At 39.4% G+C, this 24,769-nt stretch overlaps 1 protein-coding gene across 6 annotated transcripts in view; it reads left to right on the top strand.

Moving 5' to 3' along the window:
* The window catches only part of PHTF2 (putative homeodomain transcription factor 2), a 68,054-nt gene extending 43,644 nt beyond the window's left edge, over positions 1–24,410 (top strand). For 5 of the 6 annotated variants that reach the window (XM_082239628.1, XM_082239632.1, XM_082239629.1 and 2 more), the window contains 12 exons: positions 84–248; positions 6,599–6,800; positions 8,064–8,222; positions 10,046–10,264; positions 10,722–10,850; positions 11,932–12,204; positions 12,632–12,763; positions 15,623–15,709; positions 17,203–17,358; positions 18,830–18,925; positions 19,860–19,985; positions 21,546–24,410. In XM_082239628.1, the coding sequence (XP_082095754.1) occupies positions 84–248; positions 6,599–6,800; positions 8,064–8,222; positions 10,046–10,264; positions 10,722–10,850; positions 11,932–12,204; positions 12,632–12,763; positions 15,623–15,709; positions 17,203–17,358; positions 18,830–18,925; positions 19,860–19,985; positions 21,546–21,566 (1,765 nt within the window). In that variant the 3' untranslated portion in view covers positions 21,567–24,410. The remainder of the gene's footprint in view (positions 1–83; positions 249–6,598; positions 6,801–8,063; positions 8,223–10,045; positions 10,265–10,721; positions 10,851–11,931; positions 12,205–12,631; positions 12,764–15,622; positions 15,710–17,202; positions 17,359–18,829; positions 18,926–19,859; positions 19,986–21,545) is intronic. The other variant, XM_082239633.1, reaches the window with a different exon arrangement.
* Positions 24,411–24,769: the final 359 nt, after the last annotated feature.

Here is a 24,769-nt window from a genome sequence, read left to right as displayed (position 1 = left end):
GCTTACAAGAACGCTGACCGTGTTGTAGTGCTAGCGAATGACACTTACGAGATGCCTTCCACTTTTAATCTCTTCTGATGAAGGAAATTAAGGAAAGCAGCACATTTGGAAGTACATAGGGAAGGAGATGGCTCTAGTACCACAGATAACACACAGGAAGGAGCAGTGCAGAGCTACGGTACAAGCACCTCTTACAGTATTGGCGCTGTCTTCAGAGATATCTGGCATGCTGCTTTCTTTTTATCGGGGTTTGTATTTTATTCAAGGCTTTGTATGTCTTAAAGATGCACTATCCTTTTTCTGACAAAGTAATCGTTCATCTGTACTGCTGACATTCTTCTGTACATCCAGCTAGCTTTAGTATAACCCTGTCAAAGTATTCCAGCACCTGTGGCTGTGTTCTTCTGACTTTGGCAAATGAAGACAACTTTTCTTATAAATGCCAAGTGGATATATAGAAACTATTTAGGTGGAAAATATTGTGCAACCATTGCCAAAGGGCAAGAAAAAGTAATAATAAAAAAACAACAGGTTCTATTCTTCTAAAGTTGCTAGTTGTCTTGCAGTGTAGGTTTCCATATTCTGATATTGTAGTTTCAGTTCATTAATGCAGTGGTCTTCAGCCATTCCAGATCTGGGCTCATCTTTCGTCTCAGCCTGCAATATAGACCCTACTTTTAGGGATTCTCCCCTCCTGATTTTATGTGTTGGTGGTTTGCAGTTGTGAGGGAAAGAGTTAATACAGTGGTACCTTGGGTTAAGTACTTAATTCATTCTGGAGGTCCGTTCTTAACCTGAAACTGTTCTTAACCTGAAGCACCACTTTAGCTAATGGGGCCTCCCACTGCCGCCGCACGATTTCTGTTCTCATCCTGAAGCAAAGTTCTTAACCCGAGGTAATATTTCTCGGTTAGCAGAGTCTGTAACCTGAAGCGTATGTAACCTGAAGCGTATGTAACCCGAGGTACCACTGTATTACATTTGTTCCAAGTATAAGGGCTGGTACAGTGGTACCTCGGGTTATGAACTTAATTCATTCCAGAGGTCTGTACTTAACCCGAAACCGTTCTTAACCTGAGGCGCGCTTTTGCTAATGGGGCCTCCTGCTGCTGCCATGGCACCAGCGCCCGATTTCTGCTCTCATCCTGGGGCAAAGTTCTCAATCCTGTTAAAAACATTTATCTTTAGGCAAGCTTGTCAAGACATGTTGAATGTTGGCATGTGTTTTAATCTGGTTTTAGCTTATTGTTGATTTTAATTATTTTTGAAGGTTTTACATTGTTGTTCTTACTGGGTTCTTTTTACTGATAATTTCATTTTTTAGCCTTTTTGTAAGCCACTTTGATTTTTTTTTAAAAAAAACCACCACCACCACTAAATGGTATATAAATTGTATGACATAAATAAGCTTTAGAGTGGGTCATTGAAGCAGTTGTGGATCATGTGCCATCTACTGAAGACCTATGCAGTAGTGAAATGATGCAGTCTATGACTGACTAGCAAGCAAAAGCAACAAAGGTGTTTGCTCCAATTAGATTACAAAAAAAGCTAAGGTTTGTTGATTGGTGTAATATATGTAGCTTTAAAAGCTATTATATCCTGCAGATGTAAATTATATAGCCTGCTTTTTAACTATGCATCTGGCCAAACAATGATGTTTAGTTTCTTTAAAATTTGTTCCAAACGGTTGAGAAACAATTATATTAATGCACTTGTATTAAGCAGTCGGAAAAAAAGGATAGTGCAGCTTCCTACATCTACATGTTTTACATTTTATGTGTTCAGCATTATTATACTAACATGTGTCACACTGATGCTCTTATATGATTATGCTGTTTTCTATAAACTAAAATTATGGCCTATAATCATCACATGTTGCTTCTGGCAGGCCATTTAAGCACATCAAGGCAATAGAGGTCCCATCTCTAATTTTAAAAACACATTTCTGCCTTAGCTTGTGCTTCAGCTCAATTATTACAATTTTAATTCTGCCCTAATTTTTCAGTTGCATTTTCATCCTCTATTTTAATGTTTTGATTATGTACTGTATTTCAACATTCTTGTGTAGAAATGTTTCTAATAAATTCTACACAATGGAATTTATCTTTCACTGTAAAGAAGTTTGCAAGGTATGGAAATCTTTCATATTTAAATACATTTTGGCTGTGCTCTGTGTTCAGAGCAATGGTGATCTAGCTATGCAGTGCCAGAATATTCATGACTTCCAACACAATTACATGCATCATCTACAATACAAAAATAGGCATTTTGAAAAAAAATTCCCTTCCTTCACCGACTCAGAGTCCTTTGCATGTAAACTGGCTTATTTTTACAGCTTTTATACCCTAATGGAGGAAATTCAAAGCTGTAAACTTAATTTTGTTTTGTAGGAAATGTTGCAAAACATGGAGAGTTTGGGTTGTTTAAAAAGCTATACATTATTATGTATTTGATGTAGTAAGCTTGAAGCTCCCATGTGAAAATGCTTGGACGGCTGACTTTAGCATCAGTGAATTTAAACAGAACTCTAAATATTCTCTCTCTTTTTTTTTTTTTTTTGAGAAGCATTGAAAAAGAAACTAGAATATGACACAGTGAGAAAATTTGTTTGTAGAGAGAAAGCTAATCCAATAATATTGAAGTCATGAGATTGTTTACAGTTAAACAATTGTTATTTGAAGCTATCCTTCACAAAGTCAAAGTGCTTTGACTGAAGGCTCTGTTCAATGTTAAATATGGCAACTCATTGATACTTTTCTTCAGAAGAGCCTGTTTGTAGTGGTAGATCACAGCAGAACTTGGTTTTTGAAGCTTCATGGTGTTGTTCCTCCTTGTCTTACTGCTAGTGCTTCAGTATTAGGTGGAACAAATTACAGTAGAAATAATATGATTAGCTTTTCTCCTTTTGCATACGTGGAAGTACAGGTTTCAGGTATTTGCTGAGCAATCTTACCATATTTTATCTGCCCTGAATCTTCCAACATTCACCTTCATTGGATATCCACAAGTTCTAGTGTTAGGCTTGAGGGAGAAAAGATTTCCTTTATCCACTTTCTCTCTGCCATGCTTAATTTTATAAACTTCAATCATGTCACATCTTCTTACCTTTTCCCTAAAAAACCCCCAAATGCTGTAACCTTTCCTCATAGGGGAGCTCTAACTTCTAGTTTTAAACAAAATGCACACTTGTTTCCCTGAGTGGCGAGAAGTTCCAGGGAAACCACATTTAGCTGGCTTTGATTTTCTTTGGGAAAAAGTCTCATTGGAGGCTTAAGGTATTCCTGTAATATTTAAGTTTCTTAAAAATATATATATACAGGATGAGCTTAAGGCTCCTACAAACAGCAAATTCCGCTGTCCGACATCAGATGTTGAGATAGGTAAAGGTAAAGGGTAAATGGACTCCTGACCATTAGGTCCAGTCGTGACCGACTCTGGGGTTGCGGTGCTCATCTCGCTTTATTGGCCGAGGGAGCCGGTGTACAGCTTCTGGGTCATGTGGCCAGCATGACTAAGCCGCTTCTGGCGAACCAGAGCAGCACACGGAAACGCCGTTTACCTTCCCGCTGGAGTGGTACCTATTTATCTACTTGCACTTTGACGTGCTTTCAAACTGCTAGGTGGGCAGGAGCAGGGGCCGAGCAACGGGAGCTCACCCCGTTGCGGGGATTCGAACCGCCGACCTTCTGATCGGCAAGTCCTAGGCTCTGTGGTTTAACCCACAGCGCCACCCGCATCCCAATGTTGAGATAGAGTCCCTCAAAAGAGACTTTGCAGATCACAAAGCTTATAATTTCACCTCTTCCCCCAGTCCTACATAAAAAATGCAGCTGCTGTTCCCTCTTTCTTGCTGGAGCAGGATAGTAAGTGTGAGGCATGTTCTCTAACCATCTTTTAGCTTTCTTGACTATTTTCGTGCAAACTCCCCAACAACAGAAGTGTCTAGCAACTTTGCCTGCTGACCATTGAGGAAATTTATGCAATTGTTCTGGCCCTCATTGCCTTCCTTTCTGTCAAAATTCCTTTTGACCAAATGACTATCTTGGAAAAATATTGTTGCACGCATCTGAATCACTGAGCTACGAAAGACTCCTGGGGTTCCAGCACTTACCCAGGATTTTGTTTCCTTGGAATGAAGGTCAATTGAGACTCTGGTATCTTTATGATTTTCTTATATGTGTCTTTATTTACACATATATACTACCTGAGAATGAGGTGGAGGGGCTCACAGCTTTAACACGCCAGCAGATTTTGCCTCCCCATTAGGTTCCCAGGGAGAAGCCATAGTTTTGGGTCCAGCACAGAGCAATTCAAGCCTCTTCCAACTTTGGTCAAAACCCAAACACATCCACTGTTGGCCTGTTGTTCTCCATCCTAGAGTGACCTGGCATCCAGTAAAGTGAAGTGGGAAATGGCCCACCCATTCCTCTCTAAGATGCTGATGATGGGTGCTTAGCTGAGTAAAAAAAGGTAAAGGTACCCCTGCCCGTACGGGCCAGTCATGTCCGACTCTAGGGTTGTGCGCCCATCTCACTCAAGAGGCCGGGGGCCAGCGCTGTCCGGAGACACTTCCGGGTCACGTGGCCAGTGTGACGAAGCTGCTCTGGCGAGCCAGCACCAGCGCAGCACATGGAAACGCCGTTTACCTTCCCGCTATAAAGTGGTACCTATTTATCTACTTGCACTTAGGGGTGTTTTTGAACTGCTAGGTGGGCAGGAGCTGGGACCGAAGGACGGGAGCTCACCCCGCCACAGGGATTCGAACCGCCGACCATACGATCGGCAAGCCCTAGCCACTGAGGTTTTACCCACAGCGCCACCCGCGTCCCATGAGTACCCACTTAGCTGAGTAGCTATTACCATAACAAAGGAACTGGTTTAACTGGTTCACCAAGTTTCATCCTACAGATTCTAACCTAATGGGTACAGGATCAGAGGCCTGGAAGCCTGACCTCCCCACAAGGTTTTGCACTCCCCCATGTAGAGCTGCTACTCAAGAGAAAGCCAGATTGTATTAGATTTTCATAAGAGATTAGATTATGGCAAAAAGGTAGTTTAATTCTCTGCTTTGTTGATTGTACTTTGCTTCTTTTTTAATATAGTGGCTTACTTTCCAGTTCATTGACCACAGGCATTAACAAATTAAGGGTGTGTTTGTTTTGTTGACTTCTTTTGTTCTTTGTTCTGGGTTATGTTCTACCTATAGACTTGAAATAGAGGATATTTTTAAAACAGTGGATGTTTCAGATTCTTTCTCTTTTGAATCCCTTTCGTGTGTGCGCACATGCAGATTAGCATTAAAAGGTGTGGCTGTCCTTCGGAACCTCAGCTTCTCATAGCTGTGACCTTTTTAACACTGTGATTTGAGGGATTAATTCAGACAGATATACTTTGTATTTAGTTTCTACTTTACTGATACCCACATCTTACCTTCTTGCTTCAATTATTGATCCAAATTAATTAGTGGACTGAGGCCCAGTAGGCAGTGCTGAAAGCTGATTGGCTGAAAACTAGAATGTGGGGAAGAGTCCCAGGTCTCAACTTCCCAGTTTGTCTTCTGTATGAAGAAGATAGATCTGAAGAGTCTCTTTGATGCTGCCATAAGGGCAGAGTTGACAAGGACTGTGTTTTATCTCCCTGTTACCTTGGGAATCAGTTTCCTCCTGAGGGGACAAGCAGGGCTGTGCAAAACTGGTAATAGGCCCAGATCTGATGGGAAATGTGGGCCCCATTTCAATAATCTTTACCAAAAGGTCCCCCTTTGCCTCTACCAGGGGGACTTGGAGTAGGTCTCCTCAAAATCATAGGCCCATGCCAATTGGCCCACCTGTCCTCTCCTCACCTCCATTCTGGCCTAGGCACATGCACAGGACTGTAAAATGTTTATGCAACCACACAGTGGTGAAAGCAAGAGATTTTACTTTCCCTTCCAAGGATGCCATTCGCAGCAATGCTGTTCACTACTACCATCAAGAGGTGTCTTCTCCCCACCTCGTAGACCATAATTATTAAATACAATAACAATAGCATTTTATTTATATCCTGCCCTCCCGTGCCAAAGCCGTGCAGAATATACAATCAAATCAAGGACCAATGAAACAAAACACAGAATAAGCAAAATAAAGTAACTTAGCTGATATAAAATAAGCAGCGTGTTCCAAGCCACCTTCATCTAGCCTTTTGTTGAGATTCTGCTGCTTAGAGAGGCCTTATACTCTACTATTGCTTTAAGTAGTACATAGAAATAAATTTATAGAGGAATAAGGTACAATTAGCCATGGATGGTTCAAAATGACATGTTTTCAAGGGGGAACCATGACAGTCATTATTATTTTGTTGCTCTGACAAAGTTCTGACTTGCTTTGTTCATGGGCATATCCAAACCTATCGCCTTCAAGACTAGCAGTTGACTTTGGCAGATTTATATATCCCGAATTAGTGATTCTTTGGGGGAACTTGGTAGATTAAAATGTATCATCTGTTCATATGTGAAATGTTGCATGCAGGTTTCTGTTCTTGTACAGCATAGAAATTTGGGAGACAAGATACGGAGGAACTGTAATGCAAACAATTATTTTATGTATATGTTTAACTCTAGAGCAAAGAAAGCAAAGAGTTCAATAGACAAGTCAACAGAGACTGACAATGGGTATGTCTCACTTGATGGAAAAAAGACCAGTAAAAACAATGAAGATGTTTTACAATCCCAGGAGCCGCAGTGTGAAGTTATCAGATCAGAAGAGACATGCTGGAGCACAGGAGCTGTCAGAAATTCATTCAGTAATACAAATCATCACAAAGTGAGTGTCTCATGTCTTCTAGAATATTTTTATAGTTCAGCATCAATATTTTCATATTATGAGAATGCAAGAATTCCCATGCTGGGCTAAGACAAAAAGGCCATTTCACCTAATGCTTTTTCCCTCCCTCCCTCTCTCGCATGCATTTTAGATGATCAGATCTCATATGAATAGGCTGAAATATAAACAAGTCTTTTGCTCGCAAACACAACCCCTTTATATTTATAGGAGTCAGCAAAAAACAACGAAATCTTCCATTACCTGTAGCGTCACAATTATTGGTTAACAGCTTTGGAATTAGCCAGGATACTAAATCATAGGCTGAAGTTAGTCTGATATCCTGGCTTGCTGCAAACCTTTTAACTATTAGGTCCACTTAGGGACATTAAAGAAAATATTGTGGGAAATATAAGGGGGATCTTCTTAGCCAAGGATTTTTGTCACACCCAATTTCTTTGATTTTTTACTTTTCCGGTCTAGGGTGCTGACTTTGCACAGAACCTTTTGTGCAAAGTAAAAGTCACCCCACTGCAACACTAGAGTTGTGGTTTGTGAAAACACAGCCTTTTAATCTTAGACCATACAGGATTTACCTCCAGTCTTAGACCTGTTATGTTTAGCACTAAGTTCAGAGAAAAAATATCCCTCTCTCTGCTTTTTACAGAGGATCTCTAAAGAACTGGTTAGGAATTTTATCTCCTGATTGGAAGATAAAGTGCTCCTTCTGCTCTTTAGAGATTGCAACCCAGGCAGAGTACTTTACTTGCCAATCAGATTGGGAGAAAAAGAGAATGGGCAGTTCACACAGCATCCTTGGCCAGATGTCCCTGCTAGCCCATAGCGAACTCCTTGCTGTACAAGCTTGTCTCTCCAAGAAGTCTTCTTAAGTCCCTTGACTTAAGTCTTCAAGGGACTTGATTGACCTCTCTTCAGACAGTGCCGTGTGAAACTGTGGAACATGCTACACAAGATGTAGGAATTTAGAAATGTCTAGCACCCACAAGCTCATAACAATACAGAAGATACCTGTTAGGTTGGCTAACCATGTACTCTGAATTTTTTCCTGCAATTCTTCAGTAAGCAGTGTGCAGATGACCTTGTTGCATAGTAACAGTACTATGGTGATGGTGGAGGAAATATTATGTCTGATTTTACGATTATAAAGATGTATAGAGAATAATTGTAATACATGCAAAGTGGAATTATGTTACATTTGAAGTAAAAAAATAGTTTTTACTAACACCCAATTCTTAATTGATCTAGGATAATCACAGAACAGTGGCAAATGTATCTGATGAAGTTTCAAGCGAAGAGGGACCAGAAGTAGGATATCCCTTGCGCCGTAATGCAGAACGTGCTTCCAGTGACTGCGCATTTCGGAATAGGAAATCCCATCATTATAAGAAACATTACCCTGTGGAGGTATGCTCTTGCAGTGATCTCAAACAAACTTTCATGAAAGCAGTAAGATATATAATTGGAAAAATTATTTCCCATCTATAACAGCTTCCCTGTTTAGTGAGTTGATATTCTTAAGGGGGAGGGCCTCAGCCAAGTGGGTGACTGTCACGGATAGGCCTATTCAGGTTGCAAAATTGACTTTCTAGAGATATTCTCTTGGTGTCAGCTCTTTCTTTTTGTTGGGTGGTTGTAGTACAAGAATGTGTACGGCTGTTCTACACTGGTGTAGAAGCCATAGCATGAGTTGTGTTAACCTCAACAACAACGACAACCACCAAGGGGGAACAAGGACAGAGCTAAGTGGCAATATTAGAGCAAGGAATAAGATGTCCCATTGGGCTAACAAACCCAGTGCTTTGTTATGTTTGTTAGAGTTTGTAATAGAGCTATAAAGCTAGAAAATTATCAGAAGACATACTATTTTAGAAATATAGACATCACTAATTCTAAATACCAAATGTCTGTTTTTGCACGGCAAAAAGGCTTTATTTTTTACAAAAGGGCCTCTAGGTATGTTTTTGATTTTTAATTCAAGTTGGCTATCAACTGAATGTTTAAAACAGACTAATGTTTGGCATTAAATGAGTATGAATACATTTCTAGGGTTATAATGGCCTGGGGTCCCAGTGGAGTAAGAAGCAGACACAGGCTTTGATTGAAAACTATTCCTTTATTGGCACAACTAATAATAATAATAAATAATAAATTTTATTTATATCCCGCCCTCCCCAGCCGAAGCCGGGCTCAGGGCGGCTAACAACAATCAAATAATCAGTCAAATAATCACACAATCTAAAAATATTTCATTATAAAAATTAATTAAATCAAATTGATGGCAACCAATTAAGCAAAATTCTGTGCAGGTTGCCAGAGGAGGGAGTCAGGCTGCGCCCTGACCAAAGGCCTGGCGGAACAACTCTGTCTTGCAGGCCCTGCGGAAAGATGTCAGGTCCCGCAGGGCCCTAGTCTCTTGTGACAGAGCATTCCACCAGTTTGGAGCCGCAGCCGAGAAGGCCCTGGCTCTAGTTGAGGCCAGCCTAACCTCTCTGAGGCCTGGGACCTTGAGGATGTTATTATTTGCAGACCGTAGGTTTCTCTGTGGGGCATACCAGGAGAGGCGGTCCCGTAGGTACGAGGGTCCTAGGAGAGAGTCCCAAGGGAGAGTCTCCTGAAAAATCAAAGGGAGACTGCAACATGGCACAAATAAGCAGTGTTCTTAAGCATTTTTGTGCTACACACGTGATTACTATTAACCTATCATAGGCTTACAGTAAGACATCCTATAGCAGTTACAACCTACTTCATCAAATCTAAGCCAATCAGAAATCTTTTAACTCCTCTGAATAGACCTCCCCAACTCTCTGATTTTAATAATACATGATTAAATATAATTATTCTTAAATGTCCTTCTTTATTAACTTCTGATTATCTTATTCACTTGCTGTCCATTGTTTTATTCAGCAAACTGTGATTAAGTGAAATTGCTCTACCTAGCTGATTTCTTGCATTCCTTTAGCATACCAGAGTACTGGTTGTTATGGTTGTTATCCTTGCATTCTTCCAGCGTACCAGACTACTGGTTCCAATAAATATTGTCTATAGACATTTTTTTCTTCTGTTGGAAAGGGTTTAGCTAAAGTTCCCACTCCCATGTCAAGCTACAAAATAGATCCAAACAGGAATCTGGAATAAGAAGCAAATGCAGTTTTAGGAAAAAATGAGTTTATTATTGAAACAAGAAAAAAACCATGTTCTCATTCAAATATGCAACGTCTGTCTTTCAGGATATCCCTAAATCAGGCACTAGTTGCAGTTCGCGATGCTCAAGTTCCAGACAAGATTCTGAGAGTACAAGACCAGAGTCTGAGACGGAAGATGTGCTGTGGGAGGACCTTTTGCATTGTGCAGAGTGCCGCTCCTCTTGCACCAGTGAGACAGATGTGGAAAACTCCCAAGTTAACGCATGTATAAAGAAAGAGTACAGAGATGACCCATTTCACCAGGTCAGTGGGAAAAGACCACATTGCGTATCCTGTCAAATCTATTGTGAGTTAGAACCAGTGTGGTGTAGTGGTTAAGAGCGGTAGACTCGTAATCTGGGGAACCGGGTTCGCGTCTCAGCTCCTCCACATGCAGCTGCTGGGTGACCTTGGACTAGTCACGCTTCTTTGAAGTCTCTCAGCCCCACTCACCTCACAGAGTATTTGTTGTGGGGGAGGAAGGGAAAGGAGATTGTTAGCCGCTTTGAGACTCCTGAAGGGGAGTGATAAAACGGGATATCAAATCCAAACTCTAATTGTGGCAGAAAAAGAGGTAAACTGAACAAAATATAGTTATTTGCAAACAGGCATTTTTGGTAATGAAATACTTTTTTGTAATGGTAAATTAGTGCTTACTATACACTGTCCAGAATAACACCTCCTTCTTTTTTTCCTTTCCCCCTTTTTTCTTTTTACACAGAGTCACTTGCCCTGGTTTCATAGTTCTAATCCTGGGCTCGAAAAAGTAAGCGCAATTGTTTGGGAAGGTAATGACTGCAAAAAGGCTGATATGTCGGTGCTTGAGATCAGTGGCATGATAATGAACAGAGTGAGTATGTATTTGAAATATTTTACTTGGCTTTACCCAAGTTAAAGATACTTAAGTTTCCCTGAAGGGGTGCACAGTGATTTCTGTACCATGTTGCAGTTCTGTAGGTTTCAATTTGCTTCGTTTTCAGTCATAAAAGTGGACACGATCTTTTCTTTTTAGGCACAAGCGGGGCAGACCTGCCTAGAGTTCGCCTCACTTCCTTTGCCCTGTGTTCAGATTACACAGAGCAGCTGACCACTAGTAGCCCATATAATAAATAAATAAAAGACCCACAATTTATTGGCAGAATAAAAATTGAGTAGGTTTAATTAGTTCACCCTGTAAAACTAGAACACCACTACACATGAGCATGAAAGGCTAGCTAACCTGAACAACTTTTTTTTTCAAAGTTTCAGAAATATTAGGTCGGATTCAATAGACTAATTGTGCAAGCAGGAGCATTTCCTTGATTTTTGCTAATTATCCCCTTCCCTCCTCCATATCCTATACTGTTCCCATGGGTTTCCCTTTTGGGGAACATCAGGGATCTACAGTGAGTAGGAGGCATGACAACAGAAATAAAGTGGTCTTCCTTGGGGGGCTGTGGACTTTCCCTCCTTGGAGGTTTCTAAGCAGAGGTTTGATGGCCATCTGCCGTGGACACTTTAGTTTAGATTCCTGCATTGCAGGGAGCTGGGACTAGATGACTCTTGAGGTTCTTTCCAATTCTACAATTCTGTCATTCTATTCTATGAAAACTGAATTTCATGAGTGGAATTTTGCTTGAGATTCTTAGAATGCAACTTGTTATCATTTTTGATCCTTTGGCCCTTCATCACCTATATGTATAGGTCCTAGGAATTGGCCTTTTTATATTGACCTTTTAACTCTGTCTTAACAAACTTGAAAATCGTTCTGGTATATTACATATTTTAAGCGTATTTTGCAAACAATCACTAAACAGTATTTCTTAACATGCTACTTTATATTATACTGCTGGGGTTTTGTTGTTTATAGTATTTAGATGGCGTGGTATAAATAAGAAGTTGTTGTTGTTGTTATGTTGAGTTTTAAAAATATATATTTCTCTCATCTTTAGGTAAACAACTATGTACCAGGAATAGGATATCAGATTTTTGGAAATGTTGTCTCTCTAATCCTGGGTTTAACACCGTTTGTATTTCGAATTTCCCAAGCTAAGGATCTGGAGCATTTAACTACACATTCTGCTGCTGAACTTTATACGATTGCATTTGGGTCAAATGGAGACATAAAGGTTCTTTCCATGGTTATAGTATGCTTCATAGTTCGTGTTTCCCTTGTATGGATATTCTTCTTTTTATTATGTGTGGCTGAGAGAACCTACAAACAGGTAGGCATTTGCAGCAAACTCCTCATTCACATGAAGAAAGAAACTGCAATGTATTATTATGTTTTGCTTTTTGGCATATATGTTTTTGATATAGAACACAGTTTTAGATATTTATTATCTTACTATTTTAAGATTTGCAACCTCTTCTTCAAAAAAATTACAGAATTAAAAATCAAAAAGGAAAATAAAATAGAATTAAAAGGAAAATAAAAATTATTATTTTCCTATTATTTATGATTTATACCTGAATTAATATATAAAGTATGGAAATGGAAATTTCCAACTTTAATTTGACCACAATATTAAAGTATGGACAGTATGTAAAGTATCTAAAGTTACAATGTCTTTACAATGGTTTAAAAATCTGTATTGGTATTCCAAATGCATTTCAGTTCTTAATTCACTAAAAGTAACTTATCGCTTACAGAGGCTACTTTTTGCCAAACTCTTTGGCCACCTAACATCTGCAAGAAGGGCACGGAAGTCTGAGGTTCCTCACTTTCGACTAAAGAAGGTGCAGAATATTAAAATGTGGCTTTCCCTCCGCTCCTATCTAAAGGTTTGTTGGCCCTTATTTTTAGTTTGCCGTATATGCTTTTAAACCAGATGTGTGTTATACTGACAGTACTTAATACTGAGCATTGCCCTCTTCTGAATTTTTGCATTTCTCCTGAGCTAGTACAGGTAAGTAAGTATTTCTCATTGTGAAAATCAAGAGGTGAGCAACTGAGATCTTCCGCCAGTCTTAGTTTTAGCAGGTCACATTTTTATAAGGCCATGCTTTCTTGATTCTGGTTGGGCAGAGTGGTTTTAAAACAACACAGTTTGGCATAATAATTTCATTTTTGTAGTCTAAAATATTGTGGAAAGAAGCCTCAATTATAAAGAAGAAACCTTAGGACAATGCCTTTTAGTTGTTTTTATAAATTGGCTGACTCTTTGCCTTAGTCAAGGAAGAAATAAAAAGGAAGGTTGTTTTCTTGATGGACTTTAAAAAGCACAGGACTAAAAATGTAACTATTAATAACACTTCTGACAGATGTTTCTGGGAAATTGTGCTATTTTAGTCCTCATATGTCACCATTACATTTCCAGCAGTGTAGAGAATGTTTCTGCGTTAGTGTCACAGGCATCTGTTAAATGCTGCTATGGTGCCGTATCTGATGCTGAATGTTACAAGACCCTTCCCCATACTGTGTTGAATTTTCTCTCTCCCCTCCCCACACTTTGTGTTGTTTTTGATTGTTTCCCCCCCTTCGGGTTCAGTTTGGTTGCTCTCTGGAGCATTGGAGCACATACTTTACGTTTCAAGAATAGCGTCCCCCTCTTCCATGTGTGGGGGAAATACCGTATTTTTCACTCTATAAGACACACCAGACCACAAGACGCACCTAATTTTTGGAGGAGGAATACAAGAAAAAAAATATTCTGAATCTCAGAAGCCAGAACAGCAAGAGAGATTGCTGCGCAGTGAAAGCAGCAATCCCTCTTGCTGATCTGGCTTCTGTGATAGCTGCGCAGCCTGCATTCGCTCCATAAGACGCACACACATTTCCCCTTACTTTTTAGGAGGGAAAAAGTGAGTCTTATAGAGCAAAATATACGGTACTCTTTGCAGTGGCAAATGCTGGTACTATTACATTGCTAGCCATTGGCAGAGCTTCCACTGTGGGAGGAGATCTTTCATCCAAGAGTCAATTATACTGGAAGTGTGTTATGAATATACTATTTAAATAATGTTTTCCCTCCACTCAATGTTTCCATATATGTATGTAGATGGTACATTTTTGTACCTCTGTAGATTTTTCTACAGAACTTGAAGGGCTTCTCAAAGTTTCCCGCACAATTTCAAAGAGAGACAGGTTTGGTGGAACTTGGTTTCCCTTTTTTCCTATATCAACGGCAGGCAACATTTCTCCTGCTGTTCAAGGGTCACTGGAGGGGATATATTGCAGCTCCACAATATCTGTAGTGTCATCTTATCCATCTCAGTATGATCATCTGCGGCTGGCTTGTTCTTCCATGATAAATGAATGTTTTTGCTATCTCAAAACAATGAAAAAATACCCAAAAAAGTTTACTACACAAAATATTTGTTAATCGTAGAAGTGTTGATCACTTCGAACCACGTAAATAAGTTGAGATATGATTGAGTCTTTTGACCACATGAGCAGTGATCTGGGTCCTCCCTTTGTGCAAGCTGGCAGACAAATAAGGAGGAAAATATTCTGTTAACAATAGTTTTTCCTTTTGTGTGAGCTAGGAAACTCTGATTAACAAGTTCAGAACAAGTAATATATTAAATCATGGAGTAGGCTTTATGTCTTTATTTGTTCAAAAGCTGTTAACTGTGGATTACCAATTTAGATGAAACAGGAAACTTTAGTTAATGAAAGGTTTCTAGGTTTGAGTAAAGGGCTTTCATGAAAAGGTGTTCATACATTGATTTATTAAGCTGATATATAATCATACAAACTTTCCCATTGCCTCATCTTGCATCAAAGCAGTGGTATTATATAATAATCATAGCAGGACACCTTAATGTTGTTCAACTACCCCTTGTCCCCTGTGTGGCTAAACACATTGTTAATGCCTCCAGTTTTGTTCTTGTTGAGTGCGTTAAAGAAAAAAGACCATTTTGTAGTTAATTTAGCTGTCTTACAATCCAGCAGAGGGAGCTAAAAGGCCTAAAAGTAGGGGGTTACTCACCTGGAAGAACTTAGCAGTGAAACCTAAAGCTGAGGAGTCCTACCATTCCAGGTTAGCATAGCAGTTCATTGTCCCTCCTCTAATTCGAGAACTCTTGTTTGGCATTTTCAAGTCTAGGTCTTACTGTCTTTCTAAGCAACTGATATTTCATATGTCTACACCCCATGCACAAGGCAGGGAATCCTACAGTAAGCTAATTTCTCTTATGTCCTGCTGTCCCCAGTCTTAGAAATAGTGTTTTTTCTGTGTCCTGCTTGTATGCTGCTTAACTTTCAGAGAGAATTGTATGCATTGCATTACTGTAGGTGACTTGTAAGCTTGATAGCAGAGATCTTTTTATGCCCCCCCCCCACGCATTACTTGTAGGAGGTGGATTGCAGCACATGGTAATTGGAGAATGGCTTTTCAAGAGATTGTGGTGATGCAACTGAAATTCAGACTCTTGTGATCAAGACAATATCATTTCATGGCACAAAGCTATCTTATTAGAACAATTTCCCCCCCAGCCACTATTTCTCCCTTGTCATTATTAATAAGCATGCTTAACACCATACTCCTTTAAACCATAGGAAGAAAGTATTTGATATTTTGCATTTAAAACTTGTCATTTAATTGCATGATCAGTCTATAGACATGTCACCCCATTTACCAGGTTTCTATGGTTAATGCCTCCAGAGAATTACTCACTAAGTTTCCCTTTTATTTTCAGCGTCGAGGTCCTCAACGGTCAGTTGATGTAATAGTCTCATCTGCTTTTTTGTTGACTATTTCGGCTGTATTTATCTGCTGTGCACAGGTAAGGAAAACCTGACAAGAACCGATTTACTTACGGGTAATTTAAAAACCTTGTGGTAAAATAACTTATCTAACCAGAAAATATGCGTACACACTCTGCCTGTGTGGGTGGGTCTAAAGATTTGCAGGACGCCTGAATGTTGATCAACTATTTGCCTCCTATCTGTACTTAAAACAACAACTGATCTGTTCCAGTCTTTCCATGATTGGATTATGAGCCCAGTCAAAGCTCTGTGTTCCACATTTGCACTTAGGGGGTACTAAAAACGGCTGTATTCCCCCCTTTTTGGCAGAAGCAGATTAAATCTTCAGGCACAGGAGCTCTCCAAAGTGGATTAAGCCTGCTAATTTGCACACAAATAGGTCCATGGGTTTTGGTGAGCAAAGGAAAGAAATATTCATTTCCTTCCCTAATCCATATTAAAGCAAATAGCTTTATTAGGCCAACTAAAACTCCAAAATCTATACTGGTTTCATATTTTTGAGTAGCGGTGGTGGGGGGTTGTCTTGTACCTTCTTACCTTAATATAAGATGTGACTGACTGTTCATTATGATGTTGGTTGGCAACTTCCTAGGGTCTCCCTTTCAGCGCCCATCAAGTGATTGGTGCTACATTTTCAAAGGAACTCCTCTCAGTGCCAGTAAGCTGATGGATGCTGAGAGAGAGCCCCTGTTTACAACTGATAGCATGCTTTCAAAGGGACATGGCCAAATTAGGATCACTGCTTGAACTAATTAGACACACAAGCCAGAGATTCCCCACTACTGCATTACAAGGTGAATCCATCCTGATCACTGCCTGTGGAGTGCTGAAGAATTCAGGAGGATTTTTTCCACAAGCAGCATAGGGCACAATTTTTTAAGAAGTTAAAATAAGCTTTTAACTAAAATAATAATCCTCTGCTGCTTTGCTTTAACCAAAAAAGTCCTCCAGTTCTTCAAAGGCACCATTTAGACAGTCTTGCTTCTTGCAAAACCCATGGAACTCGAGTACAGAAACATAGATATATTGTATATTGAAAGGTATAAGGATTTAGAGAATAGAGAAAAACAAAACCAGGCTTTGTGGGGGCCCTGATCTGATTCCAGCTGCTTTGTTGATTTGTGATTTGACTCAGGAAGCACAGAGCAGCTGCACACCCTGGTACACAGACACGCCTGCATGAACAGTACAGTTCTAAGACCAATGAAGATCAATCAAATGATATTTAATTAGCTCTGTTTTAACCAGAGTGAACAGTGCATCAGGTTCTCCTCTGCAAACACACTGAAACAAATGGAGGTTGCCCTAGACAATGTTGTAATTTTACACAGCTCCATTGAATTCAGTGAGACTTACACAAAATAAACTATGCATTGTATAGTCTTTAGCTTAGACTTTAACTACATTGTAAAAGTATCTACATTGTATGATAACTTGATTCTGTGTGAAGTCCAGATAAATTTGAATGTGTTTCCTACATTGAGTTTGTTTTATTTATTTTCCCTTTCAGCTACTTCATGTACATGAGATCTTCCTTGATTGCCATTACAATTGGGAACTAGTGATATGGTGCATTTCATTAACTCTCTTTCTTTTAAGATTTGTTACACTTGGGTCTGAAACAAGTAAAAAATACAGCAATACCTCAATATTACTTACTGAACAGGTGAGAACTCTCTTGGTAAGAGTGATGAATGCATCTCAACATGCAGTGATGTCTGGCACTGTGTCTTGTTTCTTTTCAAGACGAGTGAACGAAAAATGTCTTGCTAGTACAGTGGTGCCCCGCAAGACGAATGCCTCGCAAGACGAAAAACTCGCTAGACGAAAGGGTTTTCCGTTTTTGCGTTGCTTCGCTAGACGAATTTCCCTATGGGCTTGCTTCGCAAGACGAAAACGACTTGCGCTTTTTTTTTAAAGCCGCTTGAAGAGGCGCAGTTGCGACGGACCGTGCTTCTCAAGACGAAAAGACTTGCGGAACGAATTATTTTCGTCTTGCGAGGCACCACTGTATAGAGTAGGCATGAGATATTTTAGATTACTTACTGTTGTTTTATCATGCATTTAAAGATTAGTTGACTTGAAGTCTATATAAACAATAATGCTATTACACTATATACATATTGCTTTCAGTTCACATGACACAGGTCCACAAATAAGCAGATTTACTCTTCAGAGTATGCTGCCGAGGAGCACCAGATATTCAGATATGTTTGACTATTTGAATAACACATGGACTTGAGTTTCTAACAATACATATTGTGGTAGTACCTACAACCATTTTGTAAAATGGAAAACTTGGTCCCATTGCTTCATCAGCTTTTAAAGTACAGTGGAACCTCGGGTTATGTCCTTACGAATGCTTCGGGTAACGAGCTCTGTTAACCTGGGAGTAGATGCTCCTAGTTGCAAACTTTGCCCTGGGATGCAAGCAGAAGTCGCACGCTGGCAGCACGGCAGTAGCGGGAGGCCCCATTAGCGAAAGCGCACCTCAGGTTAAGAACGGTTTCGGCTTAAGAACAGACCTCTGGAATGAATTAAGTTTGTAACCGGAGATAGCACTGTAAATGAAAGTACTAAACCAGGAATTCTGTGTTTGTGCACTCTTTCATAAATATGGTGGCTGTAGTGCAGTACAGGTGCTGATGACTTAGCCTTTAAACCACTCGGAGCAAGGCTTAATTTATAAAGTAAGCAAACCAGCTTCTACAGCCTGAGCCTGTGTTCATCTCCAGAGGCCCTCTAGGTTCCCTACTATCTTGAGTTTAGGTGAGCTGTGACCTGCAACAGGGTCTTCTCAGCTGTGACATCCTGTGGTTTCAATGCCTTCCCAGAGCAGGTGGCCTGGCAACAACTTTGATATTTTTTTGACTTTTGACAGCACATTGTGTAGCTTGTTTTAACTGATATTTTTACTGTTCTATTCAATTTTGCTCGCTGTGGCTTTCTTGTTTCCATTTGGTTAAAAACAATAATGATGATGCGCTTTCCTGGGAACCTTACGTTGAAGTGTAGTTACGGATTTTCTAAATAAATTTTAGTTAGCTGATAGTGAGAAAGAAACTTCAGAGTTTTAGAAGCGTACTGGCAATTGGGCAGTGAATTCTTTTTATAAAATTCAACCTATTTTTGGTTAGATCAATTTGTACTTGAAAATGGAAAAGAAGCCGAACAAGAAAGAAGAACTGACATTAGTGAACAATGTTTTGAAACTTGCTACAAAATTACTCAAGGTAAGAATAAACATGGAATATAAGCATACTTACTTAAAAATAAATGCTGCTTAATAAGATATGGCTATACTGTTGTCCATGATTAGTTTGAGGCCTATTAGTAGTTCTCACTTTCCCTAAAAACAGATGTATCATTTCTTTTTGAATTGTATACAGCTATGTTTGCAGTGCACTGGTTGTTTACTTGCTTAGCATATATGTGCATAGCCCCACGGTTCCAGACTTCAAGTGTCTCAGCAGTGTCTTATGAAAGTCATTGCAGCTATAGCATTTAGAGGTGGAGGGGGGGGAGAGAGATGTTCAGGCAAGGACTACTGCTCCTAAAGCATCAACCTAGTAAGCCACTAATGTGGCATCTCCTCCAGCTAAGTGAAAATTCACAGGCCTCCACTTGTAAATTGCAATTAATCCAGAATGCGGCAGCCAGACTGGTGACTGGGAGTGGCCGCTGGGACCACATAACACCGGTCCTGAGAGATCTGCATTGGCTCCCAGTACGTTTCTGAGCATAATTCAAAGTGTTGGTGCTGACCTTTAAAGCCCTAAATGGCCTCGGCCCAGTATACCTGAAGGTGCGTCTCCACCCCCATCATCCAGCCCGGACACTGAGATCCAGCGCCGAGGGCCTTCTGGCGGTTCCCTCATTGCGAGAAGTGAGGTTACAAGGAACCAGACAGAGGGCCTTCTCGGTGGTGGCGCCCACCCTGTGGAATGCCCTCGCATCAGATGTCAAGGAAATAAGCAGCTATCTTATTTTTAAAAGACATCTGAAGGCAGCCCTGTTTAGGGAAGTTTTTAATATTTAATGCTGTATTGTTTTTAACACTCAATTAGGAGCCGCCCAGGGTGGCTGGGGAAACTCAGCCAGATGGGCGGGGTAATAATAATAATAATAATAATAATAATAATAATAAAATATATTTCTCATTCCTAGGAACTGGACAGCCCCTTCAGGTTATACGGATTGACAATGAATCCTCTGCTTTATAACATCACTCAAGTTGTCATTCTGTCTGCTGTTTCTGGTGTTATCAGTGACTTGCTTGGATTTAATCTAAAGGTATTAAATGTTTTTCCCTACTTCTGCCTTAATTAGTAATTTTGGCTGGTGTTTATTTTAAAAAAGAAATCCATTGTTTAATGTAATTGATTCATTCCTATCAAAAGTACTGGTTTTCTCTTTGAGTCAGTTGTGTTATATAAAGCAGGCAAACATATTACACGTTTTGGGAACTTCTTAAATATTTGCATTCGTGCATTTGCCTGAAAACCAGAATAATTATCCTGGAATACTGTTATGACATCATGATTTGTGGTACTGAATTGGTTCACTGCTAAGTACACCGCACAATGAATATTTATTTGCAGCTCAGGGCATATTAAAATGAAGCCACACAGTGCAGTGTTTTAATAGTGGCTTAACTAAAATAGCAATCGCTAAAAAGAGCAAATGTCATTGTTTCTGCTGGTTTGTGGAATCATTGCATCAGCCTATTTTCAATTTTGTTTTTTTTTTTAATTAAAATTAATCTTTACTTGGGGCAACCCTTCAAAAAACCCTCTACAATAGAGCACTCCATGTTCATAATGACATGAGTTGCTTCAGATTTTTGTACAATGGCATACTATTGTGTACAGTTGAGGGAAGGAGCATTCATCAGTGGCAGAGCACATGCTTTTTAGGTAGGCGATCTTCCTTGAAAGGAAGTGGATAGCACAGATGGGAAAGACCAGCTTAAGGACTTAGACCAAGTGTGGGGAACCCCTGTTCTCCCTCCCCCCAGTTCTTGAGGGAAGGAGACGGCGACTTGCTTTGGCTATGTGTGCTTCAAGAGCAGCAGTGGGCAAAAGAGCTGGTTTCTCCCTCCCATCAGCCCACTGCTCTCCTTCTCAACCTCTGCTTTGCCCCGCTTGCCTCGCTTTGGGGATGGCGAAAGGTTGATTCTGGTACATGAGAAAGCTGACCATCCCCCACATTAGCTGTGCTAAGATTGAGCTTTGAAGTCCTGGCTTTGGGACTTCAAAGCATGACATCATTTGTGTCAAATTTGACTTGCAATGCAGATAGTGGTAAGGATCTGATGCACAGAGCCTAAAAGGTTGCCTTACATAGAGAGCTACTACCAATCATAGTAGACAATAGTAGGATAGATGAACAATGCTCTGACTCAATATAAGATAGCTCTGTGTGTGCGTGTGTGTGTCAGAGAGATATACTGTATTTTGTGGTTGATTACCTTTTGACATTTTTTAGCCGTAGCTTTCTTCCACATGTTAGCAGATCACTTAAATACTGAGAGCCAGTGTGGGTGTAGGTGTTTAGAGTATTGGACTAGGACTTGGAAGACCAGAGGTTGAATCCACACTCAGCCATTAAGTTCACTGGGTGACCTTGAACCAGTCACTGTCTCACAGCCTAACCTAACTCAGAGGGTGGTTGTGAGATTCAAATGGGGGAGAGGTGAATCGTGCAGACCCCCTTGTGTTCCTTGGAGGAAAAGCTAGCATATAAACATAATAAATAAATACACAATCTTATTGACAAGCTAAGCACAGCATAAAACCAAAACCTGCAGTTGATCTTATTTCTAAATATGTTTTCTGCTGCTTTAATCTTCAGCTCTGGAAGATCAAATCCTGACATTTTTTCCCAAAAAAGGAAAACGGACACAATCCTCTGGAGAAGAGAACTGATCGACTAAGCTGCCTCAAAGCAGTTGCTGATTCTTTATTTCAGAAGTTTCAATCTCTACATGGATTATCATTTGCAAAGTTGAAGTGTTTACATCTGACTGTCTTGTGCAATCTTAATATTTATTTTACCTTTTCATTTTTGTAAATTTTATTTTAGCTGACATTGTATTTCATTTTGAAACATTAATATGCTTTGGTTATTGAGAGGGTAAAAAATGGATATCCGGATACTTGAGATCCTGGCAATTGGTCACACTAAATTGCTCAAATATGCTTCATCTGTTGTTAAAGGTGAAGCCCTAATGCTAGGCTTTTATACTTCAGATTTTCTTGTTACATCAATGTCATGCTGAAGTCACTTTATTGAACATGTACTATAAAATGTTTTAAACATTTTATTTTGTACCTTCCTTTCAGGGGTAGTATCAGAGCACCAGCATATTGTTGGTTACAGTAGAAAGTGACATTTACTGTAATTACAATGCAGTAGGCCAGGTTAACTACATTTTTATATAGATATATATATAAATGCTAGAGCCAGCATGTTTCTTACTGAAGTGATTCCAGGATCCAAAATATATTGATCTGAAGTTTTAAGCATTGTTGAAGATTACTAAGGTATTATTACATAGCAGGTCAACAAGTGCTCTTTGATAACATTTTTATTGGAGCAATAACTGTAAACTGTTACTGTGCTGTAAGATATTTTGATAAAAATTAGCTATAGTATTTATTTGAGACACTGGGCTGTTTGCACAGTTCTGACTGTGCCGCTCAATATGTGCACTTTTATTGTTACTTAAATAGTGATCTTTATATATACTAAATAGAATATATTATGGTGGACTATGGTGCAATAGTGTTACATTTGCAAGATATTATGTAGGAATGCTCTCCCATAGTACACTGTAGTATATGTGACTTATACCACACAGGGAATATAAAAAATTGTAAGATAAGCAACTTTTGAAATCGTCATTTTCAGAACTCGGTCTTAATCCTGCTTAGAAGTGAGCACTGATTATTCAATTTAATCCTCTTGAATTGCAAAATTGGGCTATAATTTTATCCATATGTGCTTTGGAGTAAATCCCACTGAACTTAAACATTCTGGCTTAGCTTGCTGTTTACTCAGAGGTAAGTTGGAATGTTCATTGGGTTTATTTCCAGGTAAGTGTGCAGCCTGCAGTGATTTCAGCAGGATGCTTTTAGGACTGATGCCAGATCATGACCATGGCGTATCTCTTTTTTATTAAATTTCCAAAAGACGTAGGCTGCAATTCTGTATATCCCTCCCGCCCCCCAAGGAATAAGCCCCACCGACATCACTAGGGCTTCATATAGGACTGCACTTTACAGATAACATTAGCCGGTGTTCTCTTTAGCATCAAGTAACTAATTTTAAATTAGGAAGTGGAAGTTTGAACACTGATGACACCTGTAACCGAGCCACTGTGATCTAGCAAAGTGCTGCCTCAGATACTGTGTGCCTACCTGAGAGCTCTGGGATTGTCCCATCCTCTTCAGTGGAGTGGCCAACTTTACACGCACAAATATATATAGATTTACACCAAGCAGGCTCTCCCTTAAGTGGATAAATAATCCCCATGCTCAGTGTATGTATTGGAGCACACAGGTAAGGGCATCTGTGGAGCTATTGGTTCACTATGTTGACAGTCTCTCCATTTACCTTTCAATAAGGCTTAGCTGAAAATTTTATAGAGCCGTCAATTTGAGCTACGAAGTGTGATTCAAAACATCATGTCAAAAGGGACAATGCTATCATGTTGAGCATACATATAATATTCTGAACTGGATATTGTGTACATTGTGCTTATTTTTTCAAAAAAAAACTATTGGAATGTATAAACAATAGAAAATAATGTAGCTGATCTGAAGAAAATAATAACGAACCTTCCAAAACTCCCAATTCCAGAATTACTGCAATATATACTTGTGTGGTATAAGGTATTTTTATATATAAAGCAACACAAACATTTTATATTTTATTTGTTTCTGTACTAATGTTTTAATAATGTTAATAATGACCAAAGTGCATTCTGTTATTGTTGGGTTTTTCACCCCCCAAGGAATGTATTACTGGAGCTTTAAGAACATGCTATGTCTAGTTCATAATGTACAAAACTTAGGTTCTGTGATCTATTGTTCTTCCTCTATGTTGTCTGATGTTGGGATTGTTGTTTAGGAATTGCCTGTTTTATATCCCCCCCCCCCCAGTACGGTACAGGCCTGCACAGAACTAAATTTTGCACAGAATACATTTTAATAAAAAAAGGAACAGTTTGAGTTGTGTAGGGGTAAAGAATGACTCTGTTTCCACAGTCTGCCACTCCCCCCCCCCTTTTCAATTAAAAAGTTGTTTTAAGAATTAAAATGATTTTAGACACTTAAATGTTGACTATGATCTTGTTAAAGAGGAGCGGCAATTTGACTGCAAAGAAGTTTGATTGTAACCACACTATACCTCAGCAACTAGCAGTATTCTAGATTGTTGCACTAATTCGGACAGCATGAAAAAACCTAGAAATGAGGACTTGCAAATATGAAAAGTACCTCACAATCAAAACAGGTATGTTTTAAATGGTTGCCATTTTGTACATCAATCATTCAAGTGAAATGCTAAGTGTGTTTTACGTCCCTTATTTGGAAAAATAGAGGTGAGCAAAAAAGTGGCAGATCTGGCGTGCAAACTGTTTCTGACACATGTTTGTAATAGACAGCATGATCAGGCTTGGAATAAAACATTCTGTGGATGATGGTATTAAACCAAGCATTGGACTGCGTTTTTATTGTAACAAAATTAGCGGGGCCTTACAGGAAGCATAAAGTAGTAAGATAAATACAATTTCAGTACAATTCAGTTGGAGGAGGAGAAGAACGAAGACATTAATTCAGCACATTTTTATTATGTAAAGCTTTGCTCATATTTCAATGCCTAGTTTGGGCAGGAAGAAGGCTTATTAATTGGGATAGTCTAATCTACCTTGAGGGTCCTAATTAGAAAAGTGAAGTATTAAATATTGAAAAAGTAAACACCATTAAAGTAATAAAGATAATAAACTAAAATAAAACACTAACCTTTAAAGTTGTAATCCTGTTTACATTTACCTGGGTTGAGCATTGTTGCAT

This window comes from Podarcis vaucheri, assembly GCF_965113315.1.
Source record: "Podarcis vaucheri genome assembly, chromosome: 10".
In the NCBI taxonomy this organism is placed as follows: domain Eukaryota; kingdom Metazoa; phylum Chordata; class Lepidosauria; order Squamata; family Lacertidae; genus Podarcis; species Podarcis vaucheri.
This window is presented reverse-complemented; position numbering and strand designations above follow the sequence as displayed.